Source organism: Protopterus annectens, chromosome 3.part1, assembly GCF_019279795.1.
Source record: "Protopterus annectens isolate FY-2018-M chromosome 3.part1, PAN1.0, whole genome shotgun sequence".
Classification (NCBI taxonomy): domain Eukaryota; kingdom Metazoa; phylum Chordata; order Ceratodontiformes; family Protopteridae; genus Protopterus; species Protopterus annectens.
This window is the reverse complement of record NC_056732.1, coordinates 1,790,284,051-1,790,303,662: the sequence shown is the minus strand read 5'-3', so window position 1 is coordinate 1,790,303,662 and position 19,612 is coordinate 1,790,284,051. Positions and strand designations below refer to the sequence as shown.

Below are 19,612 nucleotides of genomic sequence, written 5' to 3'. Positions count from 1 at the left end.
CTATATAAGTGTGCCTGTGTCTTTCCACGTCTGGTTTTTTTTTTCATTATTTGAAGCCCTTGCTCTTGATCAGTTGTTTGTTTGTTCTCTGACAAAAGAATTGTTCAGTAAAAGCATATAATTACTTTGTCTTGTAGTGATACACATGTAAGCAAATCATCAAAGATGCTTAATCTAATTATGGGATTCTGTTTTACACAGGGGGTCAAGGATAAAATTGAAAGGTATGTATACACAACTATCTATTTCTATTTCTGTTTGAAGCCTGTGCCAACGCTAGGTAAAATAACTTGTATTGTTTTACCCCCAGGATCACAAAAAGACAGGAAGAGAGATCTGCATACAATACTTCACTGGTTTGTGATGAACTGACTCTTGGCACATACAGAGGCCCACTGCAGTACAACGCTTGGAAGGAAATGATCTCCATTATCAAGCCTGGTAAGTAGCAAGTCATTGTAATTTACTGAAAATGTAGTGTGTGTGGAGGCTGTGGATGGGTATGGGTGTGTGTGGGGGGCTGTGGGTGTGGTGGAGGGGGTCATGTAGTGTTTCTGCCTAAACTTGAAGATGCACTTAAGGTGTTTTTGGAATAGTTTTGCAGATATGAAGCCCCATTATATAAGCATGTCTGTATTTCATAAGTAAGGAAGGATGTATTTGTATTTAACTAGATATATTTTTAATCCTTGAGAAGCACTCGCAATGTGTAGCACAATTCCACTGAAGCAATACTGAGACACTGCAAAAGAGTGACTAAAATGTTTTCCAAGAAAAAAAAATCCTACATAAAATGTAGGCAGAGTAACATACAGATGAAGTGACTATCAAAGAACCGTTAACATCAAACTGGGAAAGCTGCAAACGTTAGCATGTATAGTCTTTATCTCACCCTTAAAACTAGGTTATATGGAAGATACATTTAATCTCCCATGAGAAACGTACAATTTAATGAAAATCTTACTAAGATTTGATCATTCTAGGAGTCTGCCTTTCTGTGGGTAGACAGTGAAAATGAATACTCTCTGGGGAGAGTTTACATGAAAGTTGTATGACACTCCTGACAACATAACTACAATAGAACTGCTCTGCGCAGTAAGTCAGGGGTTTCGCTCATGGCTAATAATGAGATACCCCCATAGTAGTTTGCAACATTTGCACAAATAACCTTAACAGTATAATAATGGCGCTGTAGGTTGTACCAGATTTGCAGGGAATTATAAATGCCCTTGTGTCTGTTCCTGCACATGTGCAGGTGACTATAATAGAGTAACACAAAAATATTCCCTCTGAATTGGTTGTATCACATTTACACAAAATAGTATCCCTGTAAGAATGAGTTGAAACCTGTTGAGGACTGAAGCACTCGTGCAGGATACTGTTGTTGTTTATCTTTTGGCTTTTCCTGGTTAGGGATCACCGCAGCGGAACGCCGGTCCGCTAATGATTGGCAGTAGATTTTGACAAACGCTGAGGTGCCAGCTCAAAGTTCAACCTTCAGAGAAGGCACGCCCATTTATGCATGTCTTTCGAACGCCCACGCAACTGCGGGGTAGGACATGCAGACTCGACACAGAAGGCACTCCCCGCACTCCAGCCGAGAATCGAACCGGAGAACCTCTTGCTGTGAGGCAACAAATCTACCGCTACACCATTGGGTGCAGGTTACTGTTACACTATAATAATGTGTCCCCTGTGTAACCAGTGGCATATTTGCAAGTAACTATCACATTTTATGAATGACTCGTCCCCTGTGCAGGCTGCAGCATCTAGACACGTAACTATATCAGTACAAGAATGAGCTGTCGCCTCTATAACTGTATCACTGAAAGAATGAAGTGCCTTTGTTGGTTGTAGCAAATATACATGTAGTTATATCATTGAAAGAATGCGCCATCCCCTCTGTAACTGTATCACTGAATGAATGAAGTCCCTGTGCTGGGTGTAGTACATGTAATTGTATCTGTGATGCCCCTGCACCAGCTCAGTAATCAAAGAGCCTCAATCCTCACCACTGGCAACAGTGAGGGATGTACACAATGGGAGGATTACAAGTACACACACAGTAAACTACAATTTCCATTAAGATCACACCGAGTCTGGGGCTGGTTTCTGCCTCTTCCTACAGATCCCCAATAAGACTCCTCACTGGCATAGCTGTAGGGTTAAGATCTCGGTGGATTGACCAAGCTACAACCTCCAGTACTCTCTGTCCAACCAGTGCTTCGTGTCCCTGCCTAAGTAGCTGATACACCCACGTACACTTTACGATTTGATTGATGTATAAACACACACCTGGTAAAGCTGACACAGATTTACTAGCTATGCCCCCTTCTGCCCATACTATAAGGTAGTACCAGCTGCCACCAACCACCCTTAATTATCAGCTACTGTAAGGCTTTTACAGTGTCCTGATCCGGCTGTGTAATGTTACTATTAATCCAAATGGTAGTTTTTGACCAAGCATCAGGCTATTAGGAGTGACATGTACAGTGTCACTGAAAACATATGCAAGTACTCTAAGAGCTTAAATAAGTCTCTCAAATATCAGCCACAAAGATAAGTTTAAATATATTTAATAATAAATATTAAAATAACAAGACAATACTCAATCAACAGGGTAACTACAGAGTTTAGAGTCAAATGAAATATTTGAAAACAACATTGCAGGACAGTCTGAAATAAATACAGAAAACCTCTAATCTAATCTTTATTATATTCCTATCTATATCTGAGAGAGACCCTATGCCCCAAGTCTTTCTTACAGAACAACACACAGGCAGAAGTTCTGATGTTTCTAGGTCCAAAACAAGATACAAAATGGCCAGTCTCTCTCTCTCAGAGAGTTCTTAAATTAATAATAAACATTACTGCTGGGTTCGCTTGGATGACATCACTCTTTGTCACCTGACTTCAGCTCTCAGGCTAAACGGATACTAACAGAATTTTAACATCTCTGTGTGAGAACTACATATCTCTCAGAAGTTTACGGAACTTGGAATTCATAAAACAAAATGCTTTTACATTTGAAATCTAGTAATTAATTATTTCTGTTTCAAGATAATACAAAAACCTCTAGCTCTAGACATTGCTACTGAGCTAAAACTGAGAGAACACAATCGTAAAACACTTTATTATTTTCTTGAAGTTTTGCAAGTTAATTCTCTGTTTCAGCTTCTACTATTAAAACCTACATTTGCACAGGTATATAGTTTATATGCATTTCAGTTATTTTCCAGTAGGGTACATTGTGGATAGATCCTTGAAGCTCAGTACTGTGTTCAACACACACTTCTGCACCAGTAGTTGTGTTTAATATACACATAACATATAGTTCTTTTATATTTTTAAGACAAGCATATGAATCATATTAATATTCACAAATGACGTTTGATTATTTACAAAATTCCAGATAGCTGGGCTGGCAGTGTCGCAGTATCATTGCAAGAATTAGCCATCCCATCTGTAAGTGCATCACAGAAAGAATGAAGTGTCTGTGTTGATTGTAGCACATATGCATGTAATTGTGTCATTGTAAGAATGAGGTGTTCCCTGTGTAGGTTGTAGCGCATGTACAGGTAACTGTATCAGTATAAGAATAAGATGTCTCCTGTGTATGACAGATAACTGTGTCGGTGTAAGAATGAAGCATCCCTTATTTAAGTTCTATCATATGATGGACAAGGACAGTGATTTTCAGTTTTCAAGAAGATTGAAATTTTATTTTTTATGACATGAAATTCAGGTTACATAGTCCTGATTTTTTAAATGCAATTTCCAGTCATTCTGGTAATTCTGCTATATATTTTTCAGCATCAGTATATATTAAAAAAATAAAATAGATTCTAGGCACAGACCATTCAATAATACAAGATGACAATATTCTAAATAAATATAGAAAGAAAAAAATGCATCTTGTGGTAAATTAGTCCTCTGTACTAAGATGGTAAAGTGCACAGAAACCTTGTTTATTTTGACATGTATCAGATGGCTCAGTTTCAGGATTTACCAATCCCCCCCCCCAAATATGGAAAATCAGTGTCCCTGATGCACGTAATAAACATTGGAAGTGCATGAATGTATGCCAGAGCACTGGAATGTAGATATACAGTAGATGAACTGATGATTCAGAAGATACACCGATTATTCTATTTCTCTGTGGAATGGTGGATTATGACCAATGACACTGAACTACTCTGAAGTGAACAGTGTTTTAGCACCTGTAAATGGGAGCAGTTTGGAATTTGTGATCATCCACAGCGATGAAATGGAGTAACTGGTCAAGGACCACATGATCACAGGCACTGTTCATTCTTATAAATCCAACTGTTTTGAGATGATGCATACAGGATGCACAGATGATAAAGTAGGAAAGAGGAAAGTGAACCTAGTCGTCTAGTGTCTTGGGGGGGTAGCAACTGTGATGCTGTTAAACACTGGTGAGATTCTATAAAGTATATTAGATACCCATATACATACAAGTATTTAAATTTTGTTGAAAACTGATGTAGTGATTAAAGTGTTTTAATTTTTATGGCCAAAAAATGAAGTCTGAATTTCCAAAGTGAAATGTGTGGTTCATATGTCCCAGTTTAATTAGGTTAACTTCAGACATAAAAAGATGCAAAGTTTCATTCTAGGTAAAGCTTAGCACAAAAATTGATGCAAAGGCTTTCGACAGTCGCATCCAAGAAATGAAGGGGGAAAATGAGAATGCAGCCGGCTACAGTAAAATTGTATTGGTATAACAGAGCCGTGGCAGTTCACACATAGCATAGAGGTGTAGAGCAAACTTCAGGCCCACACATAGCATAGAGGTGTAGAGCAAACTTAAGGCCACAAAGAGGAAACCCCATTGACTTCTCCTCCCTTTAATATAACTTTTCATCCAAAATGGTATCCTCCATCCATCTGTAAGACCAGAAGTACCAGTTTCATATAACCAGGTAATATATCAGAAAGCCAATTCCAGGCAGTCAGAAACACCATGACTGTCCATTCTCCTGACAATTCAATATAACTTTAAAAACTAGTTGCCTTCCTGATATCAGGCTAACCTAGCCCCAGTCCTCAAGTGAGACCTTTTCACAGACCCCCATAAATACAGACCGATCAGCTTTACATGCATATTGTATAAAGGCAATGGATACAATAATCCATGGAATTCTATTAAAGGCAATGGATACAATAATCCATGGAATTCTATTAAAGGCAATGGATACAATAATCCATGGAATTCTATTAAAGGCAATGGATACAATAATCCATGGAATTCTATTAAAGGCAATGGATACAATAATCCATGGAAATCTATAGGACAGTCTGGCAGCTACAGCAGAAGGTCCAGGCTTATAAACTGTTAATGAGATGTTTCTCATATTCTATGGCTTGATTTCTTCAGCCATGTTTGCCTACTGTGTGACACTGTGCAAAGTCACTTAACCAGACAGCAGTCGGACAATTGAAAAAACAGGCAAGGCTCCAAAACAGGCTTATGGACTGCATGCTTTGTAACTACATCGCATAACCCAGTATGGCTTTGTCAAAGATGGATCTTTTAAGCTTAGTGTCGTTCAGTTTATGAGAGTCTGACCACTTCCCTGGATGAAAGACCTCAATCTAGCTGAAGCATTCAACACTGTACTTATTGAATGATCCTGCATAAATTCCAGGATCTAAAGGCAAATGAAGCTATGATGACATCAGTGCACAAGTGGATTCATGGTCGTATTCTACCAGATAAGAATCAAAGGGTCCTACGTACCAAGTAAGAAGAGGACGACTCTTATCTACATTATCATCTGTTACTAGTAGAGTCACTAAAGGCACTATCCAGAGGGCACTTCTTTTTTTTTTTTTTTTTTTTTTTTTTTTTTTTGCATCTTTTTCTCAGATGTCAGTAGCAACTGTAGTTTGTCTGCAGCGGAGCTGCTCCTGGCTCACTTCTACAAAAGTAATGAAGTAGTTCTATTAAACAATCACACTTTAAGTTGTTTACAGTACATTGCTGTATCCATATATTTAACTTTATTGGTGGTAGCATTTTGTATCTTCACTCTGGACAGTCCTATGCTGCGCTGTTACATTAGGAGGACCGTGATTATTCAGCCAGTGGCAGTAGGAATTAACCTGGTCTATCTGTGCTGGGGAGCACAAACAAGGGCTCTTAACTATAAGTCATTGCATTGGCCAATGCCCAGTACAGATGCAAACATCTGGAAATCTTGCTTATTTGCATTATACCATGACCATTCACTGTGCTTGTTACTTTATTGTAGCACCCAGAACTGTTTGTGCTTAGAGAACATCTGATTTGGTGCTGGGTAGTGTGAGGACTGGTAGAGAGAGGTGAAGGCTGCCAGCCTAGCCAGATAGAATTATCTATAAAATCTTATTTGTTAATATCAATGAAAGGTACAGGCTGGTTTTCTTAAATGGAAGAATAGGCTATTAAATGTTTAACTTCAACAGTGTGGCAACATTGCCTTCTGCTGTAAAGAAAACTAAGTCGAGCATTTCTTGTTGGTCCTTTGAAATTAGTTATTTCATGACTGCCTTTGATGATTACAATTCAGCTCCAGTCCGGCTAGATGAAGGCTTGCTGCCTATTGTTTTAAGGCTGAAGTCAATGACCAGAATTTACACGTGGAATATCCTTTTGCTCTAAGTGTACAAGAATGTAAATGCAGTTTGTCAGCCTGGGAACACCAGGAAAGTGTAAAAGATGATGTAATGTTTTAGCAGAACTGCAGTTTCAATTTAAACAGTGAGAACCAGAGATTATTAAGCATTTTTATCTGACTATACAACTCACAGCACTGCCTGTTGCTCTATGTAAGTAATTTATTTTCATAGGTTCATATGTTGATACTAGGCTATCTGCCCTAGGGCATTTATAAGCCTAGCCAGAGTGTGTTTGGCTTTCGCCACCCTTTTAGATTAGTTGACTGTGCCTCTGTATAGTAGGTCACAGAAGATGGCTCTTTTAAGGTTAGTTTACTGTGCCCCTGTCTAGTAGGAACACAGAAGAGATCCCAGGGGTAAACCTACGATCTCCCATCCACTCATCAGGGTTTCTCTTGAAGAGGGTCATTGAGGGGCTCTGCCTACCATGGATTGGGATTTTGTTCCAGAGTGAGAGGAGCCTCTGGGATATGAATCTGTCCCTCCAGCATGTCCTATTTATTTCTGTGCTGAGGTTTAAGTCCTTGGAGCGTGTAGCTCTAAGGGTTTTGGATTTCCCGAGGTGGAGCATGTCCATTAATTCTGGGTTGGACATGGCTTTATACGTCGGGCACAGATCGCCTCTGAGCAGGCGGTAAGCAACTGAGTAGAGCTGGAGTTTCTTTAGCCTAACTGCGTAGGGCATCTGTTTGAGTCCCTTGATCCTCTTGGTGAGGTACTTTTGGGGTCTTTCCAGCTGCTGCAGGTGTTGGGTAAGGTACATCCCAAATGGGGCATTGTATTCAATTATGGACCTGATGAGTGATGAGTAGAGGGGCACAATGACCTCCCTTGATCTAGATGTGAACCCTTTCGTGATAAGGTGGGCTATATACTTGGGTCCCCAAATCCCTAATTACTTCTTCCGTACTTAATGGATTACCACCTATGGGGTAATTTGTGGGCACTTTGTTTTTCCCAAAGGTGATGACTATGCACTTTTGGCATTTAGCTTTAAGCCATAGCTCTGGCACCAGTTATCAGTCTCTGTGAGATCCTTTTGGAGGATGCTTGTGTCAGTTGGCGAGTCGATTATGGCACCCAGTTTGCAGTCATCTGCGAACTTGGTCAGCCATAGTCCTCCCGTTTTAGCCTGTACCTCAGAGAAATATATACCGAACAAGAGAGGACCCAGGACTGAGCCTTGTGGGATGCCACTTGTAACTGGTTTAGAGTCTGACATGGCATCTGCAACTCTGACCATGTGGGTTATATCCCTGAGCCAGTTTGCAACCCATCTTGTGACATAGGGGTTGATATTTAAGCTGGTGAGCTTATTTATGATGCCCGAGTGGGGTATTGTTGAAGGCTTTTGCGAGGTCCAGGTAGGCTGTGTGGACTACCTTCCCTTCATCTGTGGCCTTGGTGACTGTTTCAAAGAAGGTGACCAGGTTCAAGAGGCAAGATCTGCCCTTAACAAAGCTGAATTGGGTAGGATCCAGTGTTTGGAGGTTCCCAATGTCTTTGTTTATGAGTTCCATGAAGATACGCTCCATAGCTTTGCAGACCAGGCTAGTCAGGCTTATAAGGTGATAGTTTCCGGGGTCCGTTGTGGCACCACCTTTGAGGAGTGGGACCACTGTTGCTGTACGCCATTCCTTGGGTACATATCCTGTAGTAAGGCTGAGATTGAACAGTGACTTTATGTGAGGGTTCAGTTCTTCTTGGAGCTCATGTAAGACGCAGCCCAGGACACCGTCCGGTCCCATTGATGCTGTCTTTTTTGCTTTGAAGAGGGCAGCTCTCACCTGTGCATCTGTGATGTCAGGGAGGCTGCACTCTGTTGGGAAAGACATTTGCTCTTTTGGGGGGGAAGGGGGGAGAAGTTTGCACTGAACCTGTCTGCCAGGATGTTGGCAATGTCTGTGGGTTCAGTGTATTTTTTTTCATTTTGCACTAACTCAGAGCATATCTGGGAGTTGCCACCCAGGTTCCCGACATAACTAAAGCAGGCCTTGTGATTATTTGTAGCGTCTTGTGCAATTTTTCTTTCAAAGCTGGCCTTAGATAATTTTATGAGGGATCATAGTTTCTTGCTAGTACTGATCAGAGATGCCTTCCTTTTTGGGGATTCTACTCTATCATGTAGTAGCTTCATCCTTCTGTTGTATAGCTTATTTATGGCTGGGGTCCACCAGACAGGTCTCCTGCCTTTGTAGGAGTGAGTCTTGGTTTTATTTGTGATAGCACGATCCATACATTCCTGTAGGTGTCCATAGAATGCGTTTGTAAAGGATTCTGTGGTTTGGGCCATATTTTCCACTGGCCCGGGGGCTTTGAAGGATTCCACCTCGGTTTTGAGAAGTGTGAAGTTTGCTTTTGAGAAGTTCTTCACCGTGGTTTCCTTGGCTAGGGGTGGGGACGGGATATGGATGTCCAGTGAGATTAATTTATGGTCAGATCTTACCAATGAGAGGTATACATCTGGTATGGAACATAGAGTCCTCATGTTGGTGATGATCAGGTCCAATATGTTTTCCCCTCTTGTGGGAGTGGTGACCAATTGTTCCATAGCATTTGAATTTATAAATTCTAGGAAGCGTTGGGTGAGTCCGTTGGGGCTTGAGTAGTGCTCCCAGTTTATGTTTGGGTAGTTTAAGTCACCCAATATGATGGCGTTTGGAGAGACCTTCATATTCTCCAGTGTTCTCAGGAAAGCTGAGTGGGGTTCCTGAGTTTGGAAGGGTGGTCTGTAGCAGGCTAAAAACCTGAAAGGCAGTTTTGCCCACTGTTAGTTGCACATGGATGGTCTCCAATGCTTCGTGCAGTGCCACTAACCTGGAGGTGTGGGTATCTTTGAATATGGATACTCCCCCTCCTTTTGTTGGGGCCGAAAAGCGTGGTATGAGGTATAACCTGGTAGTGCTGGGGTGCTCTCTGGAGCCTTGAACCAGGTTTCTGTTACTGCACAGATATCGATATTCTCCATACTGAGGAGAGCCTCGAGTGCGTGCATCTTGAGGTTTAGACTTCTGGCGTTGAGCAGCATTATCCTTAGTTTTTTTTTCCTTGTGTTGTCTATGGAGGTGGGTTTGTCTTTTGAGCCTTGCCTAAAAAAGGCACTATGGGGGTGGCAAGAGCCTTAACCAATATTCGAAAGCCCAGGGGTGAAAGGTGCAAGCCGTCCTTAGTGAAGCAACATAGCTTGTCGAGCATGTCATCCCAGGCTGACAGACACTGGATCCCCTTTGAATGACACCAATACTTTAGCCAATTGTTAAAATTGATCATTTTGTCTTTATACTGTGGCATCATTCTTGGTGAGGGTAAGATGCTACTCAAGGTCAGGGTCATACCGGCCTGGGCTACATTATCAGAGAGCTCCTCTGTCTCTTTTCATGCAGTCCAGGGAGGTACGTCTCGGGTCATTCACACCAGCATGGACAATGAAAGAGTCATATTTGTACTTGCTTTGGAGTGACCCGAGTGCTTGTGTTATGTGGCGGATCCTGGCACCCAACAAGCAGCTTACGGTGACCTTCTCCTTGTTCAGCCTGGTGAGTGGGATGTCAGTGTAGTCCCCTGTTACAAGTGTATTAGGTGTGTTGTTTAGCCTTAAGGGCTGTGACTGTGTGGCACACTGACTTTGTGAACTATGTGATACGTGGGTATTGTTATTTTAGAAGTGTGTTTTCTTGTAGATCACTAGAAGCTAAGTATTTCTGTGTGATCTCTGAACTTTTGACTAGCACTGTGTAGTAGAAAGTATTGTCTTGTGGTTTTAATTATTTATTAAATATTTTAAAACCTTTTAACTGTGGCTGATTTGTGTAGAGATAAATTAAGCTCTAGAGTACATTGCATATTTATAGAATTTATTGTACAAAGCCACTCTAATAAGCCTTGACTGATTAGTCACACTTACCAATTGGCTAATAATATTGCACAGTAATAATTAGACACCCTTTTAAGGGCCTTTGGGTAGCTGATAATATTATCTGGGTGGTGGCAGTAATTATTGCTGTATAGTTTGGGTAAAAGGGGCACAACTGGAGAACCTGTGCCAGCCTTCCCCAGGAGTGTCTGTGTGGTTGTATAAACTTATCTCAAAGTGTGTATGTCAGCTACTTGGGCAGGGACATGAAGCACTCGTTGGACAGAGTGGGTGATGGAGATTTTAGCTTGCACAGCTAGGCTGAGATCTGGACTATGTTACTGTGCCAATGGGGAGTCTTATTGGGGACCAAGCGAGTGACCAGCCCCGGACTGACTGTGATCTCTATGTTCTCTTAAGGGAAATTCCTCTTTACTGTGTGTATTCATTATCCTTTCATCATATGAGATGCCCTCTCTGGTGTTAGTGATGAGGATTGAGGCTCCTTGATTGCTGGGCTAGAGGATTGAGGCTCCTTGATTGCTGGGCTAGAGGATTGAGGCTCCTTGATTGCTGGGCTAGAGGATTGAGGCTCCTTGATTGCTTGTCTAGGTCATGAGCATCACATATTAATCCCCCCCCCCCCCGGAGGACTCAAGCTAGTTTTTCAAGTGACCCTTGAGAAACGCCGCTTGAGAGGGTTAGGTCTATCTGAGTATACCTCACCCCATGCCCTGTCTTGAGAGCCCATCTGCATTGACATTGCTAACCCTACTGCGGTACTGCACTGACATATATGCTTGCAACCCTAGGCTCCATCTTAGCAACTTGGTATTTTGCTGGCTGGCTCTGTTTAACCATGTTAGGGGGTTGTGATCTGTCATAACAGTGAATTTCCTTCCATACAGATAAGGCTGGAGTTTCTGCAGTGTCCACACTATGTCTAGACATTCCTTCTCTACAGCTGCATAGCATTCCTCCCTGGGTTGGAGCCTATGACTGAGATAAACCACTGGGTGCTCTTCTCCCTCTGAAGAAGTCTGGATAAGTACAGCCCCCACCCCATGGTTCGAAGCATCCACCTGCACAACAAATTCTTTGCTGTAATCTGGACTGACTAACACAGGGGGTACTCCCAAATCTTCTTTAACCTTCTGGAATGCCTGCTCACATGCTAGGGTCCACACTACCTTATCTGGCCTGTTCTTGCTTGTCAGGTCTGTGAGGGGAGCAGCTATGGTACTATAACTGGGGATGAACTTTCTGTAGTACCCTGCTGTCCCTAAAAATGCCCTCTCCTGCTTTTTGGTAACAGGTGCAGGCCATGCCTGAATGTCTTCTACTTTGGCAGGTTCTGGCCTTATCTTGTCACTCACCACTCTGTCCTAGGTAGGAGACCTCTGCCATACCCACCTGACATTTGCTCGGCTTAATGGTCAACCCTGCCCTCTGTAGTCTGCCCAGCACCTCCCTGACATGCTGAAGATGCTCTGGCCAGAAATGGCTGTAGATGGCAATATCATCTAGGTAAGCAAGGGCAAACCCTCCTGCTTCTGCTAGGATATCATCTAGTCTACCAGCCTCTGGAAAGTTTTTGGGGCATTCTTCATATCAAAGGGCATCTTTGTGAACTCGTACAAGTCAAAAGGAGTCACAAAGGCTGACTTTTCTCTAGCACTGGGAGTCAAGGGCACCTACCAGTAACCCTTGGTAAGATCACTGGTTGTAAGATACCTAGCCCCACTCAACTGCTCTTAGGCTCTCATCTCTCCTAGGCATGGAGTAAGCATCTGTCTTGGTGTGACTATTTAATTTCCTGTAGTCCACACAGAACCTGGTGCTGCCATCCTTCTTTGGCACCAGAACTACTGGGGAGGCACAGGGACTGTTGGAATCTTGAATCACCCCTAGTTCCAACATCTCCTGTACCTCCTCCCTCAGGGTCTGTCTGACTCTCTAGGGCACCCTATAAGGGGCCTGCCTAATAGGCTTTTGGGTCCTGTATCCACCTGGTGCTGCACCAGGTGGGTGCACCCTGGTTTCCCAGTGAACATGTCCCCAAATTCCTGCAACACTGCTCAGATTTCTCAAACCTGGCTAGGAGATAGTTGCTGGGACATTGCTACCCCTTCCACTGAGGTGTCAGTCCGAGCCGCACTGAGGAGATTAGTTCCCAGATCTCCCTCAGACTCCTCCTGCAATCCACTGCAAATGCTCAGCACAGGGGCCTCCCTATCATTGTAAGGTTTCATCATGTTAACATGGTACAATTTGTGCCCCTACCATCTGCATAATAGTTCCACCATGGAGTTAACATCACTTACCTTTCTTACCACCTTGTAGGGACCCTCCCAAGCTGCTTGCAGATTGTTGTGTCTGACAGGTATGCGAACCATTACCCGCTGCCTCACAGCATACCCTCTCGCTTGAGCATTCTTGTCGTACCACACCTTTTTCTGTTGGGCTTTTCCCAGGTTCTCCTGGGCCAAGCCCATGAGTTCCCTGAGCCTTGTCTTAAGGTTTAGGATGTATTCAACAGACTCCTTGTGAGACTCGCACAAACCTTCCCACTCATCCCAAATTAAATCTAGAGGTCCCCTCACCCTATGCCCACACAGCAACTCAAAGGATGAAAAACCTGTGGATTCCTGGAGAACTTCTCTGTAAGCAAACAACAGATGGGGAAAATATTTGTCCAACTCCCTCTTAAACCAATCTGCAAATGTCCATAGCATGGACTTGATTGTAGAGTTTAACTTCTCACAAGACCATTAGTCTGGGGGTGGTAGGGGTGGTCTTCATGTGCTTCACACCACTAGACTTCCACAGACAAGCCAGCAAGTCTGACATAAAATTGGCACCTCTGTCAGTCAGTAGTTCTTTTGGGAAATCTACCCTGCTGAAAATCTCTAACAAAGCATGTGCCACCTTCTCTGCTCAGTGGAGGACAAAGCCACTGCCTCAGGGTATCTTGTAGCATAATCCACTACCACTAGGATATACTTTTCCCTGTGGAACTTGGGGTACTCGGAGGACCCACAATATCTATAGCTACCCTCTGAATGGCTCCTCAATCACAGGCAAAGGCATCATAGGAGCTCTCACCTTGTGTCCTGCCTTGCCTACCTTTTGGGCACTGCTCACAGGTTCTGCCGTACCCTGTTACATTTCTGGAAATTCCAGGCCAATAAAAGTTCTGCATAATACGCCTCTTTGTACATTTTATGCCCATGTGACCTGCAAAGGGATTATCAGGGGCTGTGGCTAGAAGCGCCAGTCAATAGGCTCTAGGAACTACCAACTGCTGTACTCTCACTTTCTAGCCCTCCCTCAGGGGTCCACTCTCTGTATAGTAACCCTTTGTCCCAGTATACAGATTCCCCTTTCCTTGAGAATCCAGTGCCTCCCTAGCTACCTGCCTCAGGCCTTGCAATGTATGGTCTGAGAGCTGAGCCTGTCTCAACTCTCTCCTAGTAACCCTTCCCAGCTCCCCTTCCACAGGAAGTCTAGCGTCCTCTAACAGTGGTGCCTCACTCTCAACCTGGGTACTCACCTCTACCTTTGCAGTCACTCTGTGCAAGGGAACATCAGTACCCACAAGTGGCTGTGGCTCACCTTCAGTCTCACTGCTACAGAGTAGCTCCCTACCTGAAAAAACCACCTCTTACCAGTCCTGGCTGCACATATGCAGTATGTCTGGGTCTCCTCCAGGCTTACCAGACCCACATGCTTGTCTCCTAGCCTGACCGCGTATAACTGCATAAGCACATCATACTGCCTCATCCAAATCCCTTCTTTCTCAGACATCTGCATGATGGTAGTTTAGTACCCCTGTTGTCTCAAGGCATCCTACTATTAGCATTTTGTCTTTCCACTTACTGACTCCCTCATCTTTGGTTCCCCACCTTGCCTCAGTGGACATCAGTATGCCACATGGCCCCACTGGTTGCATTCAAAACATTTCACCTTAGGGCCTGGATGTGTACCTGGAATACTGGCTTCCCCTGCTACTGGTAGATTCTGTTGGGGCAATATGTGCTGCTCATCATGGGTTCCTTTAGACCCATGAGCAGAGCTGGGGGTCCCCTTCCTGTGCAGGGCTGCCCTGCTTGCCAGTTATAGGTCTCCCTTCTTTCCCAACTCATCTGAAGTAGCACATTGTCTATCAGCTAACCAGATCCTCATGTCCTCAGGCTAAGGGCATGTTCCCTCAGCAAAAGGTCTGGCAGCCCTTCAAAAGTGGACACCTGACATCCACTCACCCACCTATGGAAATAAGTTTTCAATTCAGCAACATATTCACACACACTTACGTTTCAGGTGTTAGCTTATACAGTTCTAAAAGATGTTAGCTTATACAGTTTTAAAAGACATTTCTTAACAGCAGTATAATAAAAACATGCAACGTCAGACATTTTATCTAATGCAGATGCAGCTTTACCATGGAGTAAAGGGGTCAGGAACTGTACCCAGAACTCTTGGTCAACTTCATGCTGTTTACATACCCTTTCAAACATATGAATGAAACTATCAAAATTATCCCCCTCTTTAAACTGCGGAAGAAATTTACTGACCTATTGTGCTTCTGGGGTCCATTTACTCCCTTTCCCATTACCTCCATGACTCTGACGAAGAGTCGGCATCTCCTTCTCATGCTGCCTCTGCTTTTCTTTTTCTTCACCTTCCAGACATAACGGTTTCTCATTCTCCTCAGCCTGCAAACGTTGCAGTCTCTCATTTGCTTCTAATTCCACATGCATGGCTGTCCATTCTCTGAGGGAATTACATCTCCACTGCCAGTCTGATTGTCTTCCTGGTTTCTGTTTTCTGATGCAGCTGTAACCAAGGCTGCAATCAGGTCTGCCTTAGTCAGGTTTCCATGTACCAGACCCCTCGCCTGGCACATCTCCATCAGCTGGCTCCTTGTCAGCTTTCCATACTCCTCTGCTAACATGCTGCCTGCCCACCCTGATTAAGCTAACAATAGAAATAAAACAATTGTGATCTGGTATTCACTGCATGGCTCACTGTACACAAGCTACAGGATTCACTCTACCCACACCACTACAAGCCAATTAGTATTTGCCAACTAATTAATATGTCATGTGGATATCCCACCACTGCCAAACAATTAATATGTGAGGATATCCCAACCACTGCCACCAATTAATATGTGAGGATACCCCAACCACTACCACCAATTAATATGTGATGCCTGTGCCCTGGCCCAGCAATCAGAGCCTCAATCCTCACCACTAACTCCAGGGAGGGCATCTCATTTAAGAGGAAAGGATAACAAATACCCACAGTAAAGTGCAGTTTCCTGTAAGAGCACACAGAGATCAGTCAGTCTAGGGCTGGTCCTCCCTTAGTCCCCAGTAAGACTCCCCACTAGCACAGCTATAGGGTCTAGATATCAGCCTAGCTGGGCAAGTTAAAATCTCCATCACCCTCTGTCCAACCAGTGCTTCATGTCCCTGCCCAAGTAGTTGACAACACACTTTGAGATAAGTTTATACAACCACACAGACACTCCTGGGGAAGGCTGGCACAGATTCTCCAGTTTGTACCCCTTTTACCCAGACTATACGGTAGTAATTACTGCCACCACCCAGCTAATATTATCAGCTACCCAAAGGCCCTTAAAAGAGTGTCCAGTTATTACTGTGCAATATTATTATCCAATTGGCAAGTGTGATTAATCAGTTAAGGCTTATTAGAGTGGCTTTGTACAATATACTCATTAAATATACAATGTGCTCTAGAGCTTAACTTATCTCTACACAAACCAGCCACAGTTAAAATGTTTTAAAATATTTAATAATAAATAGTTAAAACCACAAGATAATACTTTCTACTACATGGTGCTAATCAAAAGTTCAGAGATCATACAGAAATACTTAAAATAAATCAGTAGTACAGTTCTGACATCACAGAAAAAATACTTGGTCTAATATTTCTAGCTTCTAGCTATCTACAAGAAAACACACTTATAAAACAACTTACTTACACAGAGCAGCAGGCAGTGCTGTGAGTTGTATAGTCAGACAAAAATGCTGAATAATCTCTGGTTCTCACTGTTTAAATTGAAACTGCAGTTCTGCTAAAACATTACATCATCTTTTACACTTTCCTGGTGTTCCCAGGCTGACAGAAACTGCACTTTTTACATTTGCAGCAATAAAGGACATTCCACATGTAAATTCTGGTCATCAACTTTAGTCTTAAAACAATAGGCAGGAAGCCTTCATCTAGCCGGACTGGAGCCGAATTGTAAACATCAAAGGCAGTCATGAAATAACTTTAATTTCAAAGGACCAACAAGAAATGCTTGACTTAGTTTTCTTTACAGTAGAGGGCAATGTTGCCACATTGTTAAAGTTCAACATTTAATAGCATATTCTTTCATTTAAGAAAACAGCCTGTATCTTATATTGATATTTACAAATGATAGGATTTTATAGATAATAGATAATTCTATCTGGCTAGGCTGGCAGGCTTCACCCATCACTACCAGTCTTCACAGGCAGCATTGCTAGTTAGCCTGCCTGCAGATAACTGCAAGTAAACACACTTCCCTCATATGGTTTCAAGCAACCTCCACTTTTGTTCCTTTCAAGTACACATTACAACCTGCAGTCATGGATGGGCACTTTCCTGCTATCTCTGCATCCAATTTGGTCGACATGGGTATCCTGAGACAAGGCAACAATTGTCTTTTGTAGACTGAAAACCACTTAATTCTAGAAAAAGACAAATACAGTATGTGTGAGATGTAGGCTAGTAGTCTCTCACATATACGTAGGTTCATAGGTATTTACTAGGCTAAAGACTACAAGGGCCTTTTAATTCTAGCCATTCATCCCAAATCTCTGATGAGTTCTGATACCCTTTGATAAGTGTAAGTATGGACCTGGGAGATGAGCCATTTACAGGTTACCTGTGTCCATTAGAGACATAGGTGCCAAACCAGGGATGAATTTCTGGTTTCCCATCCAGTTGTCTAAGTTGCACTTGAATTAGGTTAGGGAGGAACTCTGCTTCACATGGATGGGGAGCCTGTTCCACAGACTGGGTAGTGTCTGGGATACATACCTGTCTCTCCAGCAGGTCTTCTTTATATCACAGGCAAGGTTTAAGTCTTTAGAATGGGAATTCTGATGCGGTTTGTTTTCTAGATATGCAGGCGGTCCATCAGATTGGGGTCTGACAATGCCCTGTATGCCAGACATAAATCTCCCCTCAAAAGCCTGTAGGATACAGGATACAGGAATAGGGCCTTCAGGCAGTCTGCATAGGACATATTACTTATGCTAAACAAGTAAAAAAACTGCACCAAACTGATACACCAAGTATTTATTTGAACAAAACAAAACAAAAAAGGTGAGCGCTTTCACGACAAAACTTGTCGCTTCATCAGACACAAGAATAAAAATGAAGCTAGTATTTATAGTGTAGTTAACAATCAGCTGACACTTAAGGTTGCATGTTTGTTAAGGCTCATTACAGACTCTCATTAAAAGCAGATACATGTAAGTATAAATAAGAAATTCATAAAAATATAATATATATAGTATTGTGAGACTAGTGAGTTGGGAACAACAGACAATACTTTCTGAGATTAACCCATTTCTACATAATGTCCTATGGTATGTGCGTTTTGTAGATTATGTCTTTGTTATGGAAAGGGAACGTGAATGAACTTGCTGAGTTTAATTATCTACACACCCAAACCCAGTTCCTGAGGTTTACATAGCAGCACTGTAACACTGATATTGATTTCCTGGATGTTAGTCAAGAAATCTGACTTGAGTGAGATTAGTAGTCTATAGAGAACCCACTAGAAGGAATGCTCTCCTACACAAAACTAGTATGCACCCTAGACATATCTCAAGGAATGTACTTAAAGGCCAGGTTTACAGGGTGCTGCAGTTACATAATTAGGATAATGAAGCACAAGTAGCCCTAGACAACTTGAAATGCGACTTTCTGAACAGGAGATTACTTCTACTATAGAACAAGCCTGGCAACAAAGCGGTAATAGATGTAAACCTTATTTAACAAATGGGACACAGAAGGACTACGGTGATGGTCGCCCCCTGGATAATGAAGGATTTAGGATTGTATTCCAATACTCAAGTGATGTTAATGAATGCACTAAAATTAAGAATAATTGGTATATTTTGTATGAAGTACCAGGGCTTCTGGACAAAACTGGAAGCATTCCGTCCTTTTCTTTTAGAAATAAGTCCTTGAAACAACACCTATGTAATAAAGTGGACTTGCATAGACCTACTCAATCAGTACGCCTAGGCACATTTCCATGAAAACTGTGTTCTGCATGTAAATATTTGTATAGTAATAGGACATTTACACATCCTATACGCATATTTACTGTTACAAGCTATAATTATTTAGACTGCAGAACTGAAAACATTGTATATTTTTCCTTCTGCCAGAAATGTCGTGTGTACTATGTAGGGAAGACAGATAGAATGTTCAAGGATAGGAGGATAGGATTGTCGAGCACATTCGAGACATAAATAACGGCAAGAAAACTAATGCTTTAGCCATTCACGTTAAACAGAATGACCCTACACACACTTTTAGATTTTTTGCCATTCAAGTAGTCTATCCTAATATAAGAGGGGGCGACATCAAAAATTTAACAGAGAGCATTGAGCAGAAATGGATTCTCTCATTAAATGCTGAGAGATATCCCGGACTAAATGGTATGTCTACTCTGAAACCTTTTTAGAAGTCTCGTTGTCTGAAACATTAATAGTTATAATTTTTACATGTATGTGTATGTAAGGATGTCTGTTTTATTTATATAGATATATGTATATATATATTTTTTTTGCTTCTGTATATCGAGATGCATCTGTTACCTTTTATATATATATATATATATATATATATATATATATATATATATATATATATATATATATAGTTTTTTATATACATATATATGTATATATATATATTATACATATATATGTATATATATATATTGTATTTTTATGAATTTCTTATTTATACTTGCATGTATTTTTTATCTCTGTTTTTATC

At 42.0% G+C, this 19,612-nt stretch overlaps 1 protein-coding gene across 1 annotated transcript in view; it reads left to right on the top strand.

The window, feature by feature from the left end:
* The window catches only part of LOC122798677 (nuclear factor 7, ovary-like), a 271,876-nt gene that overhangs the window by 191,021 nt on the left and 61,243 nt on the right, over window positions 1–19,612 (top strand). Inside the window, exons 4-5 of the mRNA XM_044067769.1 lie at window positions 202–224; window positions 311–441. Coding sequence (XP_043923704.1) covers window positions 202–224; window positions 311–441 — 154 coding nt within the window. The remainder of the gene's footprint in view (window positions 1–201; window positions 225–310; window positions 442–19,612) is intronic.